This window comes from Mobula hypostoma, chromosome 4 (genome assembly GCF_963921235.1).
Source record: "Mobula hypostoma chromosome 4, sMobHyp1.1, whole genome shotgun sequence".
Classification (NCBI taxonomy): domain Eukaryota; kingdom Metazoa; phylum Chordata; class Chondrichthyes; order Myliobatiformes; family Myliobatidae; genus Mobula; species Mobula hypostoma.
The window spans coordinates 26,791,152-26,816,724 of record NC_086100.1 but is presented as its reverse complement, the minus strand read 5'-3'; the positions used below and the strand labels follow the sequence as shown (position 1 = coordinate 26,816,724).

The window sequence follows — 25,573 nt, the reverse complement described above, 5'->3', positions numbered from 1 at the left end:
TTGGATAGGAAAGGTTTATGGGGATTTGTCCCAAATGCAGGCAGGTGGGACTAGCTCTGTTAAGTATCTAAGTCAGTTTGGGTAAGTTGGGCCAAAGGTTTTTTCTCCCTGCTGTCTAACCATGACTATGTGACTCTTCGTTCTGTGTGTGTGGAGTCATCTACAGACCAGCCCTAGTAATGGTGGTGAATTTCTTCCCTCCAGCAGTGTGTTCACAACAATTAGTAATTTAATGGTCATCATAACTGATCTTTTTATTTTCCAAATTTATTTACAATCGAGGTGGCATTTAATGTCGTTTCTGGATCAGTGGTTTTTAGCCAAATAACCTAATCAGTATATTACTGTTATGTATGCATTGTGACAATTATATCAGAATTTTTTTAACTTAATGAGGTATGTGGTTCCTTGTGCACTGGGGCAAATTCTGCCCTAAAAATCTGACAGACTATTTTATATCTCCAATTTCTAACTCCCTTTGAACTCATTCATTTGCTCCTCTTGATTCCACAGGGAAGGTTTTTTTGTTTAATTCAAGAACATATCATTCGACAGCAGCCATGGCAGATACTCACAGGGATCTTGAGCCCGCCTGGACCCAAGCTTTGCCACCTCACGAGGGAGCCAATTTATCAATGTGGTCTTTTAAAAGTTGTGTAGAAAATGTATTTGGCCTAGATAAATTTGCTTACATTAGGAGTTCCAATTTATATATTCTGGGTCAAGATGAATACTGATCGGATAATGGATGAATGTATTTCAAAAACTAAGTCATGAGCTATTGCTTTATTTGCTGTCAGTTCGTGTTTTTCAATCAGTGAGCTTCAGTGACTTTCAGTCTACAGCCTGGTGAATAAGGGTCCACATGAAACCATGAGAAAGAAATAACTAACTTTAACACAATACTGTGCAGCAGTTTTTGTCTGCGTCTGGGGAAATTAGCACCTGAGATTTAGTATTGCCCGAGCTTTAAAGTATCTGTACTACCATAGTTCGTATTTACAGAAACATGCTCAGCCTCATCTTCCTGCAACAGCTGTCGGGAGAGCAGGAGGCATAGATTGTGGTGCTTCACATTATGAGAGACATCAAGATGAAGTTTATCGTCATCTGACTGTACATAAAGTATGCAGAACTAAACGAAACAATGTTCCTCTGGACCACGGTGCATTCACAAAACATATGTATAATCGCACATAGCACATAAAACAAAATATTACTGTAAATAAGATCATAAAATATAATTCAAATGCACATAGTGCACAGCACAGGTAACCAGCAAACAGTACAGTGCACAGCTGGCTGTTCTAGTGACAAGACCTGGGCAGTGGCAGCATATCTATTCGTCTCACAGTCTGAGGGAAGAAGCTGTTACCCCGTCTGGCAGCTCTTGTCCTGACACTTCTGCACCTCCTTCCTGATGGCAGGGGGTCAAAGAGATTGTGGGATGGGTGGTAGGGATCCTCAACGATGATTTGGGTCCTTTGTCTACAACAGTCCTGGTAAATGTCACAAATAGTGGGAGAGGGAGACCCCAGTGATCCTCTTGGCAATTTTTTTTCTTTTTTTTGGCGTATGCATCTGTGCGTCTGCGTCTGCGTGCGTGCGTCTGTGCGTGTGCGATGTTGGCGGGACAATGTATTTTTCATGCCTTTACAAGGCGTGGAGCAAGAGAGAGAGACTGTGTGGCGCGCCACTCCTCACACAGATATTTCGCAGTATTTTTCCCTTTATTTTACAAGGTCGACCCGGCACGGATGGAAAGCGTACTCGGGAGCGGACCTGGCTGGGTTTGAACCCGGAAACCTCCATTCCACAGTCTGGCGCTGATGTCATTGCACCACCAGCCGGCCCCTCTTGGCAATTTTAAGTATCCTCTGTAGGTTCTTGGGGTCCGAAGCCTTGCAGCCTCCATATCGCAAAATGATGCAGACAGGCAGGACAGTCTCAGTTGTGCTTCTGTAGAAGTGTTAGAATGGGGGCAGCAAGCTTTACATACCTTAAAATCCTCAGAAAGTGGAGATGCTGCTCTGCCTTCTTGACTAATAAAGGGGTGTTATGGGTCCTGGTTAGATCATCCATTATGTGCACACCAAGGACCCTTGTGCTCTTCAGTCTTCTCACGGTGGTGCCATTGTTGTGCAATGGAGTGTGGTCGACCTGCGCCCTCCTGAAGTTCACAAGCATCTCTTTCATCTTGTCCATGTTGAGAATCAGGTTGTTGTTCTCACACTATTTTACCATCCTCCCTACCTCCTCTCTGTATGCCGGCTCATCATTGTTGCTGATGAGCCAACCACTTTGGTATTATCGTCAAACTTGATGATGCGGTTTGAGCTGGATCTGGCAGTGCAGTTGTGCATTAGCAGCATGAACAGCAGTGGGCTGAGCACACAGCCCAGGGGTGGGAGGGAGGCACCAGTGCATAACGTGATAGTACTTGAGATATTGCTGCTAATTTGGACTGACTGGGGTCTTTCCATCAAGACATCCAGGATCCAGTTACTAAGAAGGGTGTTTAGTCCCAACGAGGACAGTCTACCCACCAGCCTCTGAGGGGTGATTGTGTTAAGCCCTCAGCTGAAGTCGATGAACAGTGTCCTGATATATGAGGCATCATTTTCTTGGTGGGGCAGGATGGAGTGTAGCACCAGAATGACGACGACTGCTTTGAAACCTGCAAGGACAGTGAACTGTTTCAAAGAGGGTTTTTAGATGTCTGTTAAGACCTCTGTTAGTTGGATTGCACAGTACCTCAGCACCTGACCAGGTAAGTTGTCCGGCCCACAGCTTTGCGTGGGTTTATCTTGTCCAGGATCCTCCTCACCTTGGCTGTGGCCAGACAGAGTGCCTGTTTCTCAGGGAGGAAAGGGGGCTTTCCTCGAGGTCACTTCCTATATTTCTTCCTATTTGCCATCAACTAGAAAATGTAAGAAGGATGGGGAAAGGTGTTCGCAGAGACCTAGCTCATTACATCAATTCTACTGAATTTTAGACGTTTTTTTCCACCCTACTGTTTCCATCCTTCTCATAAATCTAACTAATTAGACCAGAATGAAGTGTACGAGCTTGTCAGGGATGAAAAGAGGCTAAATTATCTTCCAGCCTCTGTCTAGACTCCTCTTAATAGCTCATTCTAATGAAGAATCCCAGATAGAAGATTACATCACAGTACACGATTCTCCTAAAGCTGTTTTCTTTGACAGCCACATACAGGAACTTCATATCTAATCAAGAACATAATTACTTAAAAATATTAAATTGGTTTTCTAAGGTAATGGAAACTGTTGGGTTGATGGGATTGTAGTATTTTTTTGTAAATGAGGGTTCCCTTGAGAAATAAATTATCATTTCTTTGACATCACATGAATTTGATAAGTTTATGTGGTATGTTACCTGTATCTCACTTCTATTCATGTGCATCTTCTGGATTAACCAATAACATAGAAATTGTATTCCTCATGGTACTAATCATCATCATCATCATCATCAGGTGCCATGCCCAGTTTGAGCTTTGACTGCCATGGCCCACACACTCCTGTTTTGGGTCAAGTGGATCAATTCATTGGTATTCATTTCCAGTTCTCTGTCTGCTGTCTCCATCATCATTTGTCTTTGTCCTCCTCTTGCTTTCTTCCCTTCAATCTTTCCCGTAATTACCGTGCATTCTAACTCCTCTTTCCTAATCACATGTCCAATGAAGTTACGTTGCCTTTTCATGATCTCATACATTATTTCTCTTTTTGTGTTTGCTCTGTTCATGACATCCTCGTTAGATATTTGTTTCGTCCATGATATTCTTTGCATCCTCCTAAAAAACCACATCTCTGCTGCTTCAATTCGTTTCCTCATGTTACTAGATATTGTTCAACATTCTGAGCCATATAACATAACTGGATAAACGTAACATTTCCGTACTCTGAGGCAGGTTGTCATGCCTAGTTTAGTATGTTATGTGGTACTAATATTAGCCCAAAATATTGTTAACATTTCTTCTTTAATTTTCAGAGGTATTCATAAACATTTTGATCTCCTAACAACTTTGACAGTTGGTTCAGCTTGGGATATGGCTTAGCCAACTGCCAAACCCTCCCTGTATTGTTAACAATCAATGAGGCCTAGTGTCAAAACCAGTTTCTTTGAGCAAGATCACAGTAGGGAATATAGAACAAAAGGACAGGTTTGATGTATACTGAGCGGTGACTAATTGTGTCCCTCCACCTACATTAGAGGCAATTTGAAACAGAAATGTAACCTACCAATCAGCACATCCATAGGATGTAGGGAAATAAATGCAGTCATGGGGAGATAATGCAAACTCTTTGCAGGTCAGGATTAAACCCGTAAGGCAGCAACATTATCAGCTGTGTCACTGTGTAATTCAATTCTGTTCCACACTGTTCAAAATATTGGTGAGAGAGAGTTTAGTGTGGAGTATTGTATCCTGTTATAGACCTGTAATCCGTAGTTGTATTGTATCAGAAGTATATTGAGAGTAACCTAGGTACCTGGTCTCACCGATCACCTGCCAGCTCGTACTCCTTCCCCTCCCACACCTCCTTATTCTAGCTTCTGCCCCCTTCCTTTCCAGTCCTGATGAAGGGTCTTGGCCTGAAACTTTGAACTGTTTAATCCCCTCCATGGATGTTGCCTGACTTGCTGAGTTCCCCCAGCATGCAGTGTGAGCTACTCAAGAGTAACTCTGCATCAGCACAAAATAACGCCAATGAAGGAGTCGAGCTCTGTTGCAAAGAGTACTGTCATGGAAAATATGTCAGATCAGGAGGGCATTATATCGAAATTGTTGACTTGGCTATTTGGAAACATTAATTTTACAGAAATTCTGATAAAAGATAATTGAAGATGAAACTATATAAAGTGAATGGCAATTATTGTACTCTTTGGCTAGTATGGGCTGTTACCGTGCTGTATCTTTAAATCAAATAAATTAATGATTCATCTGGATCTAAAATCTCGTTTAAGATGATGTCCTTTATGTCACTTGGAGGTCATGTTGATGGTAATTTTTTAGCATTTAAATGCATTTTGTTAAAATAGATTTTTATGATTGTGGAAAACATCTTGTTTAAGACTTCTTGCCCTAATTTTTTCCCCCTCAAGTCTTTGTGAATGATTCGGCTACTAATACGACATTAGCCCAGAGGCTGAATGTGACAGTTAAAGCCAGTATCTGCATGGAACAAGAGAGCAACCAGGATGGCCTCCAGTGCTCTGGAAGAGGACGGTGTACCACCAAGCCTTCCGAGGTGAGTTGGAACTCCTTCTGCATTGCTGGATCACTACAAACCGTATGCTGCAGTACCTCGAGTGCAAAGGTAGACTGGATTATTTCCAGACCACAATAAAGCTTTCTGTCTGTTCTATTCATGCACTGTTCATTTGGCCCACTCTTTTTTATTTCTCCACCTACATTGTCCATCGTTTGCATTCCAAGATTCATGACTCAAGTTTATTTGTCGCATGCTCAGTGAAATGTGTCCTTTGCATTAGCAAACAACACACCCGAGGGTGTACTGGGGGCAGCCCGCAAGTGTCACTACACATGCTGGGGCCAACATAGCATACCCATAATGCTCAGCAGAACAAGACAGAACACAACAAGCAACAAACAACAACAGAAAAAAACAAGCCCTGTTTCTTCCTCCCACTCACGCACATACACAGTCCTTTAAGCCCAAGACAGGCCACCAACTCCAGCCTCTGACAGACACAGAATTAGGCCTGCAAACACCAGGCTTCAACCTTTGCAGTGGACTCACAGGGAGTCGCAGGCTTGGCTCTGGCCAAGGGGCCTCAATGTCCGAAATTCCAGTTTGTCTTCGGGCCTCGATCCTAGGACGCACCAGTCACCGAACACCAGGCCTTGAAATCCAGAGTCTCCAATGGTAGAAACCTGAACACTGGTTCTCTCCCTTACAAAGTCAACTAGTTATATCAATTCTTCATGTGTCTCTTTATTTGCTATATTCTTCAATCTTCCAGCAATTTAAATTTGATCACTCTTCAAGTGGTTGAAGATCACTGACAGGTGGGGCTAGAAATAGCTATTTCCTTGCTATGACATGCCCTGCCCTCTCATTAATTCACTCACACCATCAAAATATCCTATTTTATTTTCCTATTATTTCAGTAATATTCCATTTTCCATGACTAAATACATTGATGAAGGAAGAGCAGTAGATGTAGTATATATGGATTTCAGCAAGTCATTTGATAAGGTACCTCATCGAAGGCTTATTGAGAAAGTAAGGAGGCATGGGATCCATGGGGACATTGCTTTGTGGATCCAGAACTGGCTTGCCCACAGAAGGCAAAGAGTGGTTGTAGACAGGTCATATTCTGCATGGAGGTCGGTCACCAGTGGAGTGCCTCAGGGATCTGTTCTGGGACCCTTACTCTTCGTGATTTTTATAAATGACCTGGATAAGGAAGTGGAGGGATGGGTTAGTAAGTTTGCTGATGACACAAAGGTTGGAGGTGTTGTGGATAGTGTGCAGGGCTGTCAGAGGTTACAGCAGGACATTGGTAGAATGCAAAACTGGGCTGATAAGTGGCAGATGGAGTTCAACCCAGTTAAGTGTGAGGTGGTTCATTTTGGTAGGTTAAATATGATGGCAGAATATAGTATTAATAGTAAGACTCTTGGCAGTGTGGAGGATCAGAGGGATCTTGGTGTCCGAGTCCATAGGACGCTCAAAGCAGCTGCGTAGGTTGACTCTGTGGTTAAGAAGGCATACGGTGTATTGGCCTTCATTAATCATGGAATTGAATTTAGGAGCCGAGAGGTAATGTTGCAGCTATATAGGACCCTGGTCAGACCCCACTTGGAGTACTGTGCTCAGTTCTGGTCGCCTCACTACAGGAAGGATGTGGAAGCCATAGAAAGGGTACAGAGGAGATTTACAAGGATGTTGCCTGGATTGGAGAGCATGCCTTATGAAAACAGGTTGAGTGAACTCGGCCTTTTCTCCTTGGAGCAACGGAGGATGAGAGGTGACCTGATAGAAGTGTATAAGATGATGAGAGGCATTGATCGTGTGGATAGTGAGAAGCTTTTTCCCAGGGCTGAAATGGTTGCCACAGGAGGACACAGGTTTAAGGTGCTGGGGAGCAGGTACAGAGGAGATGTTAGGGGTAAGTTTTTTACGCAGAGAGTGGTGAGTGCATGGAATGGGCTGCCAACAACGGTGGTGGAGGCAGATACGATAGGGTCTTTTAAGAGACTTTTGGATAGGTACATGCAGCTTAGAAAAATAGAGGGCTATAGGTAAGCCTAGTAATTTCTAAGGTAGGGACATGTTCAGCACAAATTAGTGGGCCGAAGGGCCTGTATTGTGCTGTAGGTTATCTATGTTTCTATGTTTCTATTTGACCACCTGTACCGTTCAATTTCCCCCACACATAATTTGAATTACATTCACATACTTTTTCATGTCAAACATAAATATATTTGTTTTGATGTAGCTGCAAACCAACAAAATTGTATTAACATAAATTCAATCACCCCTACAATGAGATCAGTACAGAAAACTGTTAAGTTACAATTTGAGAAAGGCTATTTGAAGTATTTTGAAAAGCATTAAAACATGCAATGGATATTAATTCCAGCTCTGATTTACTGCGTGTTAATCTTACCCAGTTGTAGTCATTGTAATGCAAAATAAGTGGCAACCGAGTGAGTTACTTTTGCTCTTATTGTAAAGTGAAAGAGATGGCTCATTGAAAAAATGTTGGCATCTAGTTTACCCACCAATTTTTCCCTGGTAAGTTGGATCTACTGCAGATGTCTCGTTCAGAAACCTAATTTTATAACATGCTACAACCTGATATGATCACTGTGCAAAGAGCGATGCAAACTAAAAACAATAATAATTATTTATACAATGTTAAGTTTCATTCTCAACGATAATTCTTACCTAGATTTACGAGGTGACACGTGTAATTCCCTTACAGATTTGCTTCATCAGATTCAGTTCATGCCTGAACCATATAATTTTGTCACCAGACTCAGTTGGGGACATTCACATAGCAATTAAGAAAATGTATCCCTTAGATTGCTGGATGCAAGCGAAGAGTAAGTGTACCATTGTCCCAGTTGATGTCACTCAAGTGTGTATAAACTGAAAAAAGAACGCTTCTGGCATTAAACACAATGAATAAAAATATGTGAAAGTGTTTAAAAATCAGAAAGGAAGAGAAAATCCTGTCAATGCAGAGTGGGATGGACAAATTTATTAAGAGGTTAAAAAGAGACCAACATTTAGATCAAAGGATAAACAACCTACAGAATGAAAAGGAAGAAAGAGTGATGGAAGAGAAAGAAACAGGGATAAGATATTTTCCACTCATTCAAGGCAAGGTAAATCCTAAGGGCAGCAAGGAGGTGCAGTAGTTAGCACAATCGCGTTACAGCACCAGCGATCACCGATTGGGTTTTGATTTCAGCAGTTGCCTTTGAGTTTGTACATTCTCCCTGTGGTTGTGTGGGCTTCCTCTGGAAGCTTCGGCTTCCTCCCACATTCTAAAAATGTACGATCAAGGTTAGTGAGCTGTGGGCAAGCTCTGTTCTCGCTGGAATCGTGGCGACACTTGTGGGCTGCTCCAGCACATCGTAAATGATGACGCATATTTCACTGTATATTTTGATATTCCAATGTACACGAGACAAACAAAGCTAATCTTTAAAGTTACCGTTTTCATTTGAATATTAATTCAACCCATTCCCTATATCAGTGGGAGCATTTTATTGGAAGATGGTAGGAGATGTGTGAAGAGTAGACATTGGATAAAATGTAGGGATTGCACAACCTAAGATCCTAAGACCATAAGAGCATAAGCTATAGGTGCAGGATTAGGCTATTTGGCCTTTCAGCTCTGCTCTGCCATTTCAACATGGTTGATCCAATTTTCCTCTCAGCCCCAATCTCCTGCCTTCTTCCCGTATCCCTTCCTTCCCTGACCAAACAAGAATCTATCAACCTCTGCCATAAATATACATAAAGACTTGGCCTCCACAGCTGCAAAGAATTCTGCAGATTCACCACCATATGGCTAAAGAAATTCATCCTCATCTCCATTCTAAAAGAATGCCCCACTATTCTGAGGCTGTGTCCTCCGGTCTTAGACTCTCCCACCATAGGAAAACATCTTCTCCACATCCACTCTATCAAGGCTTTTCACCATTTGATAGGTTTTAACAAGGTCACCCTTCATTTTTCTGAATTCTAGTGAATACAGGCATCAAACGCTCCTCATATAACAAGAGAATCAATCCTGGAATCATTTTTGTAAACCTCCCTTGAACCTTCTCCAGTTCCAGCACATCCTTTCCAAGATAAGGAGCCCAAAACTGCTGACAATCATCCAAGTGAGGCCTCACCAGTGCTTTATAAAGTTTCAAAATTACACCTTTGCTTTTATATTCTAGTCCTCTTGAAATGAATGCTAACATTGAATTTGCCTTCCTTACCACAGACTCAACCTACAAATTAACCTTTAGGGATCCTGCACCTCAGTTTTTTGTAATTTCTCTCCATTAGGAAAATTGTCAACCCTTTCATTTCTTCTACCAAAGTGCATGATCATATACTTTCCGGCACTGTATTCCATCTGCCATTTCTTTGCTCATTCTCCTGATCTAAGTCCTTCTGTAGCCTCTCTACTTCCTCAAAACTATCTACCCCTCCTCCTACCTTCATATCAGCTGCAAACTTTGCAACAAAACCATTAATTCCATCAACCAAATCCTTGACATATAATGTAAAAAGAATCAGTCCCAACTCAGGCCCCTGTGGAACAACACTTGTCAGCTGTAGCCAACCAGAATAGGCTCCCTTTATGCCCACTCTTTGCCTCCTACCAGCCAGCCACTCCTTTATCCATGCTAGGATCTTTCCTGTAATCTTTCTACACAGTGGTTAAGTTGCTGGTCTAGCAGCTAGAGTTTTGGACCATTAATGATGCCTGTGTTTGAAACGCACCTTGGCACATGGGGAATTAAAATCTAAGTAATTAAATTCATGTGGAATTTTGAAAAGAAAGGTTAGTCTCAGAAACATGACTTATCAAAATCCACCTGCAGAGAACAAAGCTTTCCACAATATATCTGAGTCACACCTTGAGAATTAGGCTATTCAGCCCATAAAGTCTGCTCTACAATTCTATCATGGCTGATATATTATCCCCCTCAACCCCATTCTCCTGCCTTCTCCCCATAATCTTTAATACCCTTACTAATCAAGAACCTATCAACCTCCACTTTAAATATACCCAATGAGTTAGCCTCCACAGATGTCCATGGCAATTAATTCCACAGATTAACTACCCTCTGCATAAAGAAATTCCTCCTCATCTCTTTTCTAAAGGGAAATCTTTTTATTCTGGTCCTAGATGCCACCCCCCAACTATATGAAACATCCTCTCCACCTCCACTCTATCTAGGCCTTTCAATATTCAATTGGTTTCAATGAGATGCCTCTCTTCCTTCTAAACTCCGGAGAGCCATCAAACACTCTTCATCTGAGGCTTAGGATTTGCCACCTTTCCCTCCAACAACATTCTCCCACCACAACCTCAGTCACACCAACAGAGCGTTGGTCTCCTGTTATCATAACATTCATTCCTTGCCAACTCAAAGCTTTCCCAAAGAGTCATTGACTGTTCCGGCTCTGCACCCCAAAGGCAACCTTGTAATAGATCAGGGGTTCCCAATGTTTATTATACCATGGACCCCAACCATTAACCAAGGGGTCCATGGGCCCTGCATTGGGAACCCTTGTAATAGATCAGGGGTTCCCAATGTTTATTATACCATGGACCCCAACCATTAACCAAGGGGTCCATGGGCCCTACATTGGGAACCCTTGTAATAGATCAGGGGTTCCCAATGTTTATTATACCACGGACCCCAACCATTAACCAAGGGGTCCATGGGCCCTGCATTGGGAACCCTTGTAATAGATCAGGGGTTCCCAATGTTTATTATACCACGGACCCCAACCATTAACCAAGGGGTCCATGGGCCCTGCATTGGGAACCCTTGTAATAGATCAGGGGTTCCCAATGTTTATTATACCATGGACCCCAACCATTAACCAAGGGGTCCATGGGCCCTACATTGGGAACCCTTGTAATAGATAGGGATGGTCCCTTCAAGATCAATGGGATATCCACTTTCTAGCTATTTGTCCAAATTACTTTGTGAAAAATAAGCAGACATTTATGGAAGAGATAAGATTATTCCATTAACAAATTAAAAAGAAAAGAGAACAATCAAAAGGAACAATTAAACCATTTTGATTGGAAAACAATGTGAAACGACACTAAAAGTAAGAAATATTGTATAACCTAATAAGACAATAAGAGCAAGGATGTCTTTCTACATTTATACAGGATGCTGGTGAGGTCACATCTGGAGAACAGTGGGTGCTTTTCGTCTCTGTACCAAAGAAAAGATCTACCTTCCTTAGAGAGGGTGCAATGAATGATCACCAGACTGATTCCTGGGGAAGGTGGGACAGTGGTATAAAAGATAAAGATTAGCTTTATTTGTCATATGTACAGTGAAACATACAGTGAAATCCATTGTTTGTATCGATGATCAATATAGTCCAAAGAGGTTCTGGGGGAAGCCAGCAAAAGCCATATACTTCCACTGCCAACAGAAAAAAAAACAACTACCTCCAACATCTCCCCTAAATTTCCTCCACACACCTTTAATAGGTCTCCTCTGGTATTGGCTATTGCCACCCTGGGTGAAAGGTACTGGCTGTCCTCTCTATGTATGCCTCTCATAAATTTATACACCTCTATAAAATGTAACAGCATTGATACCTTGCACTGCCAACTGCACAATCTTGCAAAATGAAGGCAGCAGATGGTGCTGGCGGAGACTAGCAAAGAGAGCTAGAGGCTGGAGTCCATGAGACTGAGCCCTAAGAGCAGCAGGTGTAAGCTGTGCCAAAGCCATGCTAATGTCAGACACATCTCTGACAGCTGGTGAAAGGCAGACCTCACTTTATTCAAACTCTGAAGTGCAAAGACAGAGTACAAGCCCATCATGACACAAGCTGATCAGGCCTTTTTCTCCATTTGTTCTCTGAGAATCAGACTCATAGTTCTTTGTTTTTAGAGAGGCTCTAAATTCTCTCTGTGATTCCAGGATCTTATGTTGTTTCATTGTTTGGTCAGGACTTAAATCACATTTCCACGCCCCTTCTCCTCCACTGAGTTAGTATCATATTGATATCCCAGACCAGGTCCAGCCCAGTTCACCAGATCCTTGTCCCATTGCAGTTGTTAGAATAACAATCTCCATTTTCAACTTCATCAATCATGGAACATTCCATTTATTAATACTGAGCCCAATTAGGTATAAAGGAACATGGAATTGTCTGTTCCATAGCATTTTCCCATCTGGGTCTCCTGATCAAGTCTTACTACATACTGTAGGTATTTCTATTAACCTAGATTTCTACATATACTCTATTATCATGATAATGACTATTTCTTTTGCCCATTTTTGAGACATTGGATGCCATGGGAGATATTTCAGAGTGGATCCATTGTTCATTATTTCATTACAACAGGTGGCCACTGTCAGTAGCCTGGTGTTCCAGCAAAGATGAGCAACTCCTCAGTGAGAATGAATGAATATTGCTTTGCAGCATCAGTGCTTTTATCTCATGAGGACCCAGTTTCAGTCTTGTAGTTATGCCTATGCCTAATTGTCATCATTCCTTCTCAGAACAGTTGCTAACTCATAATACCAAGATCAATACTTGGAGATTTACTCTTTCAGTTAATCTTTTGCCTTTCATTTTATGTTTCTCTTCTTTTATCTCAAAGAACACCACCATCAACCACCCTCATACGTGACAAGCTTCAAAAGTTTGTTCTGACTGAAAACACTACCCATTCTACTGTTCCGGGATTATTGTTTTTAACCCTTTGGTGAGCACAAACTGGACGAGGATGAAAGTAGCAATTACCACTGGAATGCCTCCAGTCAAAACACATATGCTCCTCTCTCATCTGAGCAGAAGGCACAGGGAACTTGTAAACAGAGAAATCTCCCTAAAAGAGAGAGATAGAGATTATAATAGTCCTGCAAGATCATAGGCCCCAGTGATACCTGAGCATCCCTCTCCATAATCCAGTTGTTACCTGAAAGCAAAATGCACCAACTATCAGACAAGGGAGCCCAGATAACAGCTGGTTATCACTCACATGCTGCTTTTCAGGTCCATTTGCAGTAAGTATAAGGATCAAGGCTGAACTTGATTCACCATATACATTTACACATATTAGGAATTTTCTTTGGTGTGTTGGTCAGGACACGGCATGAAACAGTAATGAGGTAGAGTTGCTAATGGGTTAAGATGTAGAAGAGCTTATCAAATTGATAGCTTTGTAATGGTGGTTAGACAGAGATGCAGAAAGGATGTTGTGAGCACTGGATGCAAGGCACCAAATGGCTTCCTCACCTGGTAGAGTTGTTTGGATCCCTGGTATGGTGAGCAGCCCTTCTCCTTACTTTCCCCACCACCAGCCTTCACACTCAATAGATAATCATTTTGCAGCCTCATCATCAGACATATCATACCCTTCTGACCCTCTCAGCAGCCTGAAGGGACTATTCCCTCTGTCACTCCCTGGTTTTCTCTTCCATCTCCGCCAACTGCTCTCCTTATGGCGAAGTAGAGACTGGAATCATATGGATAACTCTCAGTTACGCTTTGTAACTCCAAAATGTAAAGAACTAATTGGAAGCAAAATAAGCGAGCCGACAGAGGCAAATCTAACTTAGTTTACTTTCAGTGAGGTGCACACATATCACATGGTAGCGTCATGATGTATGCAATTCACGTATTTTTATGTATAATCATGATAAATTATATAATCAATAAAGAATTCTTAATCAAACAACTTATTTACAAAGTTACTCAAATATTACTGAAATATTAAACACACAACACTCTTCTTTTGGCTTCTTCACTGTATGTTGACCCAAACTTATTCTTCATATCTCCTCTGCATTTTCCCTCTGTATTTTTTCTCTCATTTTCCTGTTCCAAGGAGATCATATGTTCACAATGTGAGCCTGCCTTGTGGAAAATCCCGAACCATTCCCTCTGTTTCCCGGCACTGTCTGTTCCAGCTAAGACAATGGGCAAGAACGGTCAGGATGGGAAACAGTTTCCTCCCGCAGGCCATTAGGCTTCTGAACTCCCTGCCACATCTCATTCAGAGTGTCACTGGTTAATCTTTTCTGCACCTTACAATATTTAATTTATGCACTTTAATTCATTTATTTATGTGTAATCCATCAGTAGATTTCATCCTTACTTTCATAAGTTATTATGTGTTATGTGTACTACAGTATACAGATGAACCCTGATTCAGAGAAACAATGCCTTGTTTGAATGTATATGTGTATATAATTAATTGACAATAATCTTGACTTGATGACAATGATTCATTAACATTATTGATAATGTTGCAGCATTAGCCTTATGGCCTTTTTAACAACGTAAGTTTAGAGCATTGTCTATGTAATACTGCATCAATTGAATCAAGAAAAGACCCTGCTAAATCTTCTGTGATAAGTCATTGCAGAAACTAAAAGAAACATACCGCAATCCATTTAATTGTGCCGGTGCTGCTATTTATAACACGTTGCTTGGAGATCTGTGCAGTCGATCTTTGCCATGCATTGCTGAGACAAGCAGTTCAGAATTAAGGCTCAGAACATTTGATCATCATTTTGTACTCTGTATTTGGCTACAGAAAGTAGGACAAGAGAAAGATCTTTTTTATATAGTGCTGCTCAAGGCTCCATGGGGGTATTCATGCCAGAATAAGTGACTCCTAAAATGCTGGTGGCACATTATGCTGGTGCCCACAGGTGGTCTGACCTGCAGCGGCTGGTGTACATTCTGTAGTAAAGACTTTTTCAAATGGACCTGGAGGAAAGCTCCAATGTGCAATGCAGTAATGGACCAAGCCTTGGTGGGATGGCTTTCCAGGCCCACGATCACCGCCCGCGATCTGCCCCTCAATCTCACTTACTTGAGTGGAGGCGGAGGGTGCGACTCACCTAGCCTCCGCACGGCCGCATCCTGCAGCTGAGCGATGTGAACGCAGCGACAGCGGTGCCTCGGCAGCCGCTGCACCCTGAAACGTCTCTCTCAGACTAAAGCTGAGGGCGAATCTTTCCCAGCTGCGAAGTTTGTTACTGAACGCAGCAGTGTGGTACACAAACAACTAAATATTGGAGGCTCCACTCAGAACTGCTGGCAGCAACGCATAACCCGGCCCAGTGCCATCACCATTGCGTTGTTCTCTTCTTTCCAATTAGGGCATCGGAAGCCAACAACTGGGAACAATACAAAATTACATTGTTGTAACGTTGCCAGGTTGTCCTGCATTCTGAGATCGTAGGTATGATACAGTGTTTATGTAAGGAAAGACGCCAGTGTTTTAACTCATAACCTTTAGAAAGCTCAGGATCGTTTTGCTGGTGAAGGTGGAAATCCCAACCCTCCTGCCAAGTGTTCACTGGAAGTTTCATGTCCCTGGTCTCCATATAGGCAGAGCATCAAATTTATGTAGTTTCCCTTCTGCCCTCTGAACAAGTGCCAGCTCCAAGGTTTCACTCATTTCATCGCAGATGAGTGGCTACAAAAGAGACAGGTTTCAAGTTATTTACACTTTTTCAACTAACTGAGTTAAATTAATCTTTGTGTCTTAAATTCTTTAATTTTTTTTATTTTGAAAATGTTTAGTACATTTCAATCTTCTAATAGTGTAGTTATTATTTTATTCATTGAGACACAGTGTGAAATAAAAAAAGGTATGGGATAGGCTCTTCCAGCCTTTCGAGCAACCCCCAATTTAACTCTAGCCAAATCACAGGACAACTAACAATAACCAATTAACTTATCAAATGGTATGTCTTTGGACCGTGGGAGGGAACTGGAGCACCCAGAGGGCACCCATGAGGTAACAGGGAGAATGTACAAACCCCTTGCAAACAATGGTGGGGAATTAAGTCAGGTCGTGTAGGTGCTTTGAGGATTCCTTAGTGATGAAGAGCAAGAGGATAAGACGTGAAAGAATAGAACCTATCGAGTGTGACAGTGGGAAAGTTGTATGTAACCGGAGGAAATAGCAGAGGTACTTAATGAATACTTTACTTCAGTATTCACCATGGAAAAGGTTCTTGGTGATTGTAGTGATGACTTGCAGTGGACTGAAAACCTTGAGCATGCAGATATTAAGGCAGAGGATGTGCTGGAGCTTTTGGAAAGCATCAAGTTGGATAAGTTGCTGGGACCGGATGAAAATGGCTACTGTGGGAGGCAAGGGAGGAGATTACTGAGCCTCTGGCGATGATCTTTGCATCATCAATGGGGACGAGAGAGGTTCCGGAGGATTGGAGGGTTGCAGATATTGGTCCCTTATTCAAGAAAGGAAGTAGAGATAGCCCAAGAAATTATAGACCAGTGAGTCTTACCTCAGTGATTGGTAAGTTGATGGAGAAGATCTTGAGAGGCAGGATTTATGAACATTTGGAGAGATAATATGATTAGGAATAGTCAGCATGGCTTTGTCAAGGGCAGGTTGTGCCTTACGAGCTTGATTGAATTTTTTGAGGATGTGACTAAACACATTGATGAAGGAAGAGCAGTAGATGTAGTGTATATGGATTTCAGCAAGGTATTTGATAAGGTACCCCATGCAAGGCTTATTGAGAAAGTAAGAAGGCATGGGATCCAAGGGGACATTGCTTTGTGGATCCAGAACTGGTTTGCCCACAGAAAGCAAAGAGTGATTGTAGACAGGTCATTTTCTGCATGGAGGTTGGTGACCAGTGGTGTGCCTCAGCGATCTGTTCTGGGACTCTTACTATTTGTGATTTTTATAGACCTGGATGAGGAAGTGGAGGGATGGGTTAGTAAGTTTGCTGATGACACAAAGGTTGGAGGTGTTGTGGATAGTGTGGAGGCTGTCAGAGGTTACAGCGGGACATTGATAGGATGCAAAACTGGACTGAGAAGTGGCAGATGGAGTTCAACCCAGATAAGTGCGAAGTGGTTCATTTTGGTAGGTCAAATATGATGGCAGAATATAGTATTAATGGTAAGATTCTTGACAGTGTGGAGGATCAGAGGGAACTTGGGGTCCAAGTCCATAGGACGCTCAAAGCAACTGCGCAGGTTGACACTGTGGTTAAGAAGGCATATGGTGTATTGGCCTTCATAAATCATGGAATTGAGTTTAGGAGCCGAGGGGTAATGTTGCAGCTATATAGGACCCTGGTCAGACCCCACTTGGAGTACTGTGCTCAGTTCTGGTCGCCTCACTACAGGAAGGATGTGGAAGCCATAGAAAGGGTGCAGAGGAGATTTACAAGGATGTTGTCTGGATTGGGGAGCATGCCTTATGAAAACAGGTTGAGTGAACTCGGCCTTTTCTCCTTGGAGCAATGGAAGATGAGAGGTGATCTGATAGAGGTGTATAAGATGATGAGAGGCATTGATAGTGTGGATAATCAGAGGCTTTTTCCCAGGGCTGAAATGGTTGCCACAGGAGGACACAGGTTTAAGGTGCTGGGGAGTAGGTACAGAGGAGATGTCAGGGGTAAGTTTTTTACTCAGAGTGGTGAGTGCGTGGATTGGGCTGCCAGCAACGGTGGTGGAGGTGGATACGATAGGGTCTTTTAAGTGACTTTTGGATAGGTACATGAAGCTTAGAAAAACAGAGGGCTATGGGTAAGCATAGTAATTTCTAATGCAGGGAAATGTTCGGCACAACTTTGTGGGCTGAAGGGCCTGTATTGTGCTGTAGGTTTTCTATGTTTCTATGAAGCTTGAAGTAAAACCTACCATTTTAAGTTAAAGTTTGCTTCCTTTGAGTATGCATTAAGCCTCCAGTGGTGTACAGTTTCCTATACTCAGTGGCCAGCTTATTGGGTACCTCCTGTACTTAATAAAGTGGTCACTGACTGTATCTTTATGTTTCTTTCTGCTGTTATAGTCCATCAACTTCAAGTTTCGATGTGTTGTGTATTCAGAGATGCTCTTCTGCACACCACTGTCGCATCGCATGGCTACTTGAGTTACTGTCACCTTCCTTTCAGCATTAACCAGTCTGGCCATTCTTCTCTCACCTCTCTCATTAACACTGTGTTTTCACCCACAGAACTACCACTCACTGGATGCTGTTTTGTTCTTCACTCGAGTCTCTGTAAACTCTAGAGACTGTTGTCTGTGAAAGTCCCTGGAGACAGGCAGCTCCCCAGATATTCAAACCACCCCATCTGGCACTAACGATCTTTTGATGGTCAAAATCACTTAGATCACGCTTCGTCCCCATCCTGACGTTCGGTCTGAACAACAACTGAAAGTCTTGAAGTTCAAATTTAAGTTATGTTTATTGTCATTCAACTGTACACATGTACCGCCAAATGAAATAACGTTCCTCTGGATAAAGGTGCACAACACATTTAATACATAAAGTAATATTACCACTAGTAAATTAACAAATTCTAAGGTGCATTTACGACACAAGTTAAAAAGTAAACAGTGTAATGCTACTGGTGCTTCATGAGTGATGAGACCTGGGTGGTGGCAGAGAGTTCAGTACCCTTACGGCCTGGGGGAAGAAGCTGTTTCCCACCCTTATGGTTCTTGTCCTACAGTACAGTACCTTTCGCCTAATGGTAGGGGTCAAAGAGATTGCTGGATGGTTGGGAGAGATCATTGACAATGCTAAGGGCCCTGAGTTCTCAGTGCTCCTGTTAGATATCTCTGAAGAATTTCGGAGCTGTATACTTTGATATAAATGAACCCGTGAACCTTTGATGGGTGGAAGAGAGATCCCAACAATCCTCTCAGAAGTCCTTGCAATCCTTCATCGTGAGTTGTGGTCAGAAGCCTTGTAATTCCTGTAGTAGACGGTGAGGCAGCTGGTCAGGACAATCTCGATTGTGCTCCTGTAAAACTGGTTAGAATTGGGGGTGGGCAGAGGGCCTCACTCACCTCAACCTCCTCAGGAATTGGAGGTGCTGCTGCGCCTTCTTGACAAAAGGGATGGTGGTGAGGGACCAGGTGAGATTGTTAAGTGCACTTCCAGAAACTTGGTGCTCCTGTCTCTTACTGTGGAGGAGTCGTGTATGTGCAGTGGGGAGTGGTCAGATTGCACCTTTCTGAAGTCTACAATCATCCCTGTAGTCTTGTCCACGTTGAGACTCAAGCCGTTGTGCCTGCACCATTCAACAGCTGCTCTAGCTCCACTCTGTCCGCTGTCTCGTCGTCATTGTCGATGACACTGTGTGTCATCAGCACACGTGGTTTGAACTGGAACTGGCAGTGCAGTCAAGAGCCAGCAGCGTTGACATCAGCGGGCTGAGCATGCAGCCCTGGGAACCGCCAGTGCTCAGCATGTTGTAGCTCGAGACGTTTCTGCCATCACGTATTGGTTGTTGCCTTTCTGTCAAGAAGTCCAGGATCCAGTTACAGCGAGAGGGGTTAGACCCAACGAGGGCTGTTTACCCACCGGCTTCTGAGGGACGATCATATTAAATGCCGAGCTGAAGTCGATGAACAGCGTCCTGGCGCGTGTGGTACCATTTCAAGATGCGACAGGACAGAATGGAGTGCTGAAGCTATGACATCATCAGTGAACCGATTTGAACGACAAGTAAACTGGGAAGGGTCCAATGTCACGGGAAGTTGGGATTTAATACAATCCATAACCAGGTGCTCAAAAAACTTCTTTGTTGTCAATGTCAATGCCACTGGACAGCAGTCATTGAGGCAGATCACCATCTCCCTTCCCTTGAAACCTGAGAGGATACTGGACTATTCCAGAGAGATGTTGAAAATGTTTATTAAAACCTCTGTTAGCTAAGCTGCACAGGTACGTACATGTAATCAGGCCCTGCAGCTTTACATAGATTGACCCTTATGTGATTGTAACCCACAAAACCTGTATTCCTGACCATTTGCTTTCACTCCTTTGCATACCAACCTATCTACTTCGGAAATGAGGAGGGGAAAGGGATTTTCAATAGCTGAGGGAGTTTGTTCTCCTGCAGTTGGCATAAGAGGATGGAATGTGATGTACATAGACAAAGTTAATTAGTTAGTTTTTTTTATTAAGTGCAATTGTGAACAATAGCCAGATCAGAAATGCTGATCAAGACAACTAGTTCCCAAAGAGAACTCTGACAGGCCAATTTGATGATTCACTACTGCTCAGCGATAGAACACAAAAAAATCATATGTACAATTAAAAAATAGTAGAAATACTGGAGTCATGACGATCATGATGAGGTTTGCTGGAGAGAGACATTTATACACATGCTGCCCTCCATAATTCAAAGAGATTGAAGGATAAGGTTGCAATGAGAATATGAAAGGGGGCTAACAGGAGATCAAGTGAAATACATCTTTTTACAAGCCTTTGGCTAGAGCTGGCAAGATTTGGGTGAATGAAGTCCAAGAATTCCTGTCAGTTCTGCCTCTTGCCTGTCCAGAATGAAGAAGCTATATTGGCAGAACAATTCTGTATCCATTTCACAAAGCTTAATTCATATGACAATCACTCCAGAGGATGAATGTCAGATCACCACGAAAGCCTCTTTTCAGTTTTGATGCTGCCACCGTGATTCAGCTCCTAATAACCAAAGAATCCCGTCATGAGTTTTGTGACAATCAAACAGGTGATTTTTTTTTGTCTGAGAGCACGTACAGACATGTTTTAATATCTCTGCACCGTCAGGAAGTTTTCTAGGTGACAGCAGTGTGAATCTCCAGTCACCAGCTCCATTCGCAAACACGCATGTCTCAACGACAATTTGGATGATTCTATAAGAGATAAAGAAACGTAAATTTGTTAATTCCTAAAAATGGGAAGAATGATTGTGATATAAAATCTACCATCTTCATACATACAGTATGTAGCAAGAAGTACAGTTTGCTAACTTTATGTCATTTGATCATTATAATGGCCATAATGGTTGTTCGTCCATCGTTGACGTCGATGAGGACCTCAACACCATTATGATGGTGTCAAGCCTAGCGCGTGATTTGGATTTAAGTGAGGGAGAGTTGCGCAGCGTCAGCCTCACTCTCTCTTCCCAATTCCCATCAGGATCCAGTGGCAAGACAGAGTCTAGACGGCTGGAGATGGGACTAGGCGCAGTGGATGACCAGGACGTCTTCTGTGTCTTGTCCTGCTCTACACGTTCCACGACGCTTGCAGAGACCACCTTCTTGACCGTTGGACCTTCCATTGGTCTCGTCTGCTCAATCCGCCGGAGTCTGTCTTCACATGCTGGCATAGACAACTCCCTATCTCACCGAGGGTTTGAGACCCGTTGGCTACCCTCGCCTAGTTTAGCCGGCTTGTCGAAGCCGTTGCCCGGGGTGTGGCCGCCGTCGCATGCAAACAGCTACGGGGAGCCACAGCTGAGAGCTGAGTGCCAGGTGGGGACCAAAGGTGGACTAACCGCCCTAAAAAAGGACGTGACATGTTCCCCCACCAGAGGTGCTACCCCTCCCTGACACCCCATACACCATAATATACAGCTTATAATATGCATAGAGTTGAATTGCTGGATGTATTGGCAGGAGGCCAGTAGCTCTGATATTTACATGTATAAATTACATATAATAAACTGAGAGCATGAACATTAAATTCCCCAACTTCAGCAAAACTGCTCCCTCTGTCCCTTTTCTCTCTCCTTCTGAACTAACCAATTCCTTATACACTCCACCCATTTCATCCGCCTACTCCTCGCACATCTCTCACAGAGAGGGGTCCTCCCCCTACTTGTCCCTCCCACGCTATTCCAATTTACCCTCACCACTCCCATCACTTGGTTCCATGCTCTACCTTCCTTCTCCTATCTCCTCCAGCCCTTTTGTCGCCTCCACCCATCACCTTCCAGCTTTTGTTGCTATTCCCACTCACCCCTCCTCCATCAGCCTATCAGCTCTCCCCGTTTTATCTCCCTTCTATCCTTCATTTAAGACTGGCATTCCCAACCTGGGGGCCACGGACCCCTTGGTTAATGGTCGGACTCTATGGCATAAGAACGGTTGGGAACCCTTGATTTAAGATGAAAATGACATCTCGACCCGAAATGCCAACTGTCCATTTCCCTTCATAGATGCTGCCTGACCCGTTGAGTTGCTCCAGTATATCATGTGTCACTCTAGATTCCAGCAGCTGCCACCTTTCGTGGCTCCAGGCAGCTCATATGAGTTAGGTGTAGAAAAATGGCACTGTGGAAACAGTGAGGAACAGTACAACACGAGGAATTCGGCAGATGCTGGAAATTCAAGCAACACACATCAAAGTTTCATCAAACCCTCCGACTCTCTGTCCCTCTGACTATACCCCTTGCTCATCCTCTGGGTTCTTTCCCCCCCTCCCCCTTTTCTTTCTCCCTGGGCCTCCTGTCCCATGATCCTCTCGTATCCCTTTTGCCAATCACCTGTCCAGCTCTTGGCTCTATCCCTCCCCCTCCTGTCTTCTCCTATCATTTTAGATCTCCCCCTCGGCCTGAAACGTCGACTGTACCTCTTCCTAGAGATGCTGCCTGGCCTGCTGCGTTCACCAGCAACTTTGACGTGTGTTGCAGGAATAGCACAATCTGGGATAAGAGAGCAGTGGATGCAAGCATCTATGTCCAGGATGATAGATAGAGCAATCTAGTTGCAGGCACAAATGCATTGACAGCAGAGCAGCTGGGGTTCTGAAACAGTCTACAATGGAGAGTATGAAGTTGGGCAAAAAAATAAAGCCACACAGCCTAGTGCTGGGGGATGTTTAGAAAAGTGGTTTAGCTGAAGTATACGTTTATTGCGGGCTAAGGCAAGCAAAGTAATGGTGTGCGGTGTAGCACTGTGATGAAGTGATGTGGCAGTCAAGAGAACGTGATATTGCCAGATGTAGCTTTGCAAATAGAGTGGACAAGATTAATAAATTATTTACCTTCAGAGTGATGAAAAGCTTATTGAAGATATTCTTAGCCTGTTATGGATTCACAGTGAAGACTTTTTCAGTGAAACCTGGGCATATGTCAACAAGTGAAGCAGTGAATAATCATAAGACCATAAGATGCAGGAGCAGAATTAGGTCTTTTGGCCCATCAAGTCTGCTCCACCATTCCATCATGGCTGTTTTTTTTTTATCCTTCTCAATCCCATTTTCCTGCCTTCTCCCCATAATCTTTGGCACCTTTTCTAATCAAGAACCTATCAACCTCCGCTCTAAATATACCCAATGAATTAACCTCCACAGCTGTCTGTGGCAATGAATTTCAAAGATTCACCATCCTCTAGCTAAAGAAATTTCTCTTTGCCTCTGTTCTAAAGGGATGTCCTATTCTAACCTGTGCCCCCGGTTCTAAACCTCCCTCCCACCCCTTCTCCCAATATAGGAAACCTCCTATCTACGTCCACTGCGTCTAGGTCTTTCAATATTCAAAAGATTTCCATGAGATCACACCTTGTTCTTCTACACTCCAGTAAGTACAGACGCAGAGCCATCAAATGCACCTCATATGTTAACCCTTTCATTCCTGTCATCATTCTTGTGAGCCTCCTTTTGACCCTCTTCAATCCCAGCACATCCTTCCTTGGATAAGGGGCACAAAAATACTCACAATACTCCAAGTGTGGTCTGACCAATTCCTTATAAAGGCTCAGCATTACATCCTTGCTTTTATATTCTAGTCCTCTCAAAATGAATGCTAACACTGCGTTTGCCTTCCTCACTAACATTGCATTACATGGCAACAAGATATTGGGACAGAAGGTATCAATTCCCGAAGGCAGTTATGAGATTGAAAAAGTGACCTGCAGAGCAGAGGGATGAGGATTGGACGGGGTGAGGTGTCCAGGAGAAGCAATGTTTGCTGTCTAGGACCAGTAGAAAACAACCACAAGAATAAAAGACCAAATAAAGGATGCATTAATGATTCAGCTGTTTCAGAATAGTGGAACTTTTCACAAAATTCAGAAATATGTTTCTTATCATTGACATATGTTGAGAAATTTGTTGTTTTGTGGCAGCAGTACAGTGCAGTACATAAAAATTGCTATAAGATACAATAAGAAGTATATTTAAAAATAAATAAATAGTGTAAAAACAAAGGAAAATAGTGAAGTTCACAGACAGTTCAGAAATCTGATAGCAGAGGTGAAGAAGCTGTTCCTAAAATCACAAAGAGAAAATCTGCAGATGCTGGAAATCTAAGCAACACACACAAAATGCTGGAGGAAGTCAGCAGGCTAGGCATCATCCGTGGAATAGAGTAAACAGTCGACGAGACCCTTCATCAGGACTGGAGAAAAAAAGATGAGAAGAAGATGGGGGAAGGGGAGGAAGAAATACAAGGTAGCAGGTCGTAGATGAAACCGCGAGGGGGGAGGGGTGAAGTGAAGAGCTGGGAAGTTGATTAGTGAAGGAGAAAAAGGGTTGGAGAAAGGGAAATCTGATAGGAGAAGATAGAAGACCATGGAAGAAAGGGAAGAGGGAGAAGCGCCACAGGAAGGTGATGGGCAGGTAAGGAGGTAAGGAGATAGATGGAACTGGGAATGGTGAAGGTGGGGAGACATTACTGGAATTTCAAGAAATCGATGTTCATGCCATCAGATTGGAGGCTACCCAGGTGGAATATAAGGTGTTGCTCCTCCAACCTGAGCGTGGCCTCACCGCAGCAGTAGGGGAGGCCGTCGACTGACGTGTTCCTAAAATGTTGAGTGTGTGTCTTCAAGTTCTTGTACCCCATCCCTGACAGTAGCAATGAGAAGAAGCAGAGTCCTTAACGATAGATGCTGCCTTTTTGAGACATTGCCCCTTGAAGATGTTATCACTAGTGGGAAGACTAGTGCTCATGATGGATCTGGCCAAAGTTACAATCCTCTGCAGCTCTTTCCAATCCTGCGCATTGCCACCTCCGTACCAGACAGTGATGCAAACGTTTAGAGTGCTCTCCGTGGTACATCTGCAGAAATTTGCTAGACCGTCTCTTCAGATGAAAAGCATAACTCAGTTTGAAAAGGATAAAATAACTAATTCACAGAAGCTTTAGAAAAACCTGTGTCACTGCAATAGAGTCCACATCAAGATGAAATCAACGGGCTCAGCATAAAATGCTGCTTTGAGATGTTACTGATTGGCTCTAGTAAAGTCAATGCCAGGAAGCTGAAGTTAAGTGAGAACAGAGGAAGAGCTCAGTGTTTTGTCATGTACAGAACTGCTGAATAGACTGAATTAGGTGCTGAATGGATTGAATGCTTTGAGGGAGTTGGAAAGTTCTGAGGGTCCTCTGAGGCATGATTCACCCATGTGCCAATCCATGCAGTATAATCAGAGTGGAAGAGTTCAGACTGAAGACTGTCTCACTCAAGAAATGCTTTTGCAGCTTGAGTGCTTAAAGTCCGAACAAGATCTGCGAGGGAGCTAGGGTGTCAGGAAGTGAGAAAGCAGAGTCACACAGGCAGAGAGCTTTAAAACACAGCCATAACAGATG

The 25,573-nt window shown here is 43.1% G+C and overlaps 1 protein-coding gene across 2 annotated transcripts in view; it reads left to right on the top strand.

The window, feature by feature from the left end:
- The window catches only part of dner (delta/notch-like EGF repeat containing), a 329,950-nt gene that overhangs the window by 224,265 nt on the left and 80,112 nt on the right, over positions 1-25,573 (top strand). For both annotated transcript variants that reach the window (XM_063045439.1, XM_063045440.1), the window contains exon 5: positions 5,122-5,267. In XM_063045439.1, the coding sequence (XP_062901509.1) occupies positions 5,122-5,267 (146 nt within the window). The remainder of the gene's footprint in view (positions 1-5,121; positions 5,268-25,573) is intronic.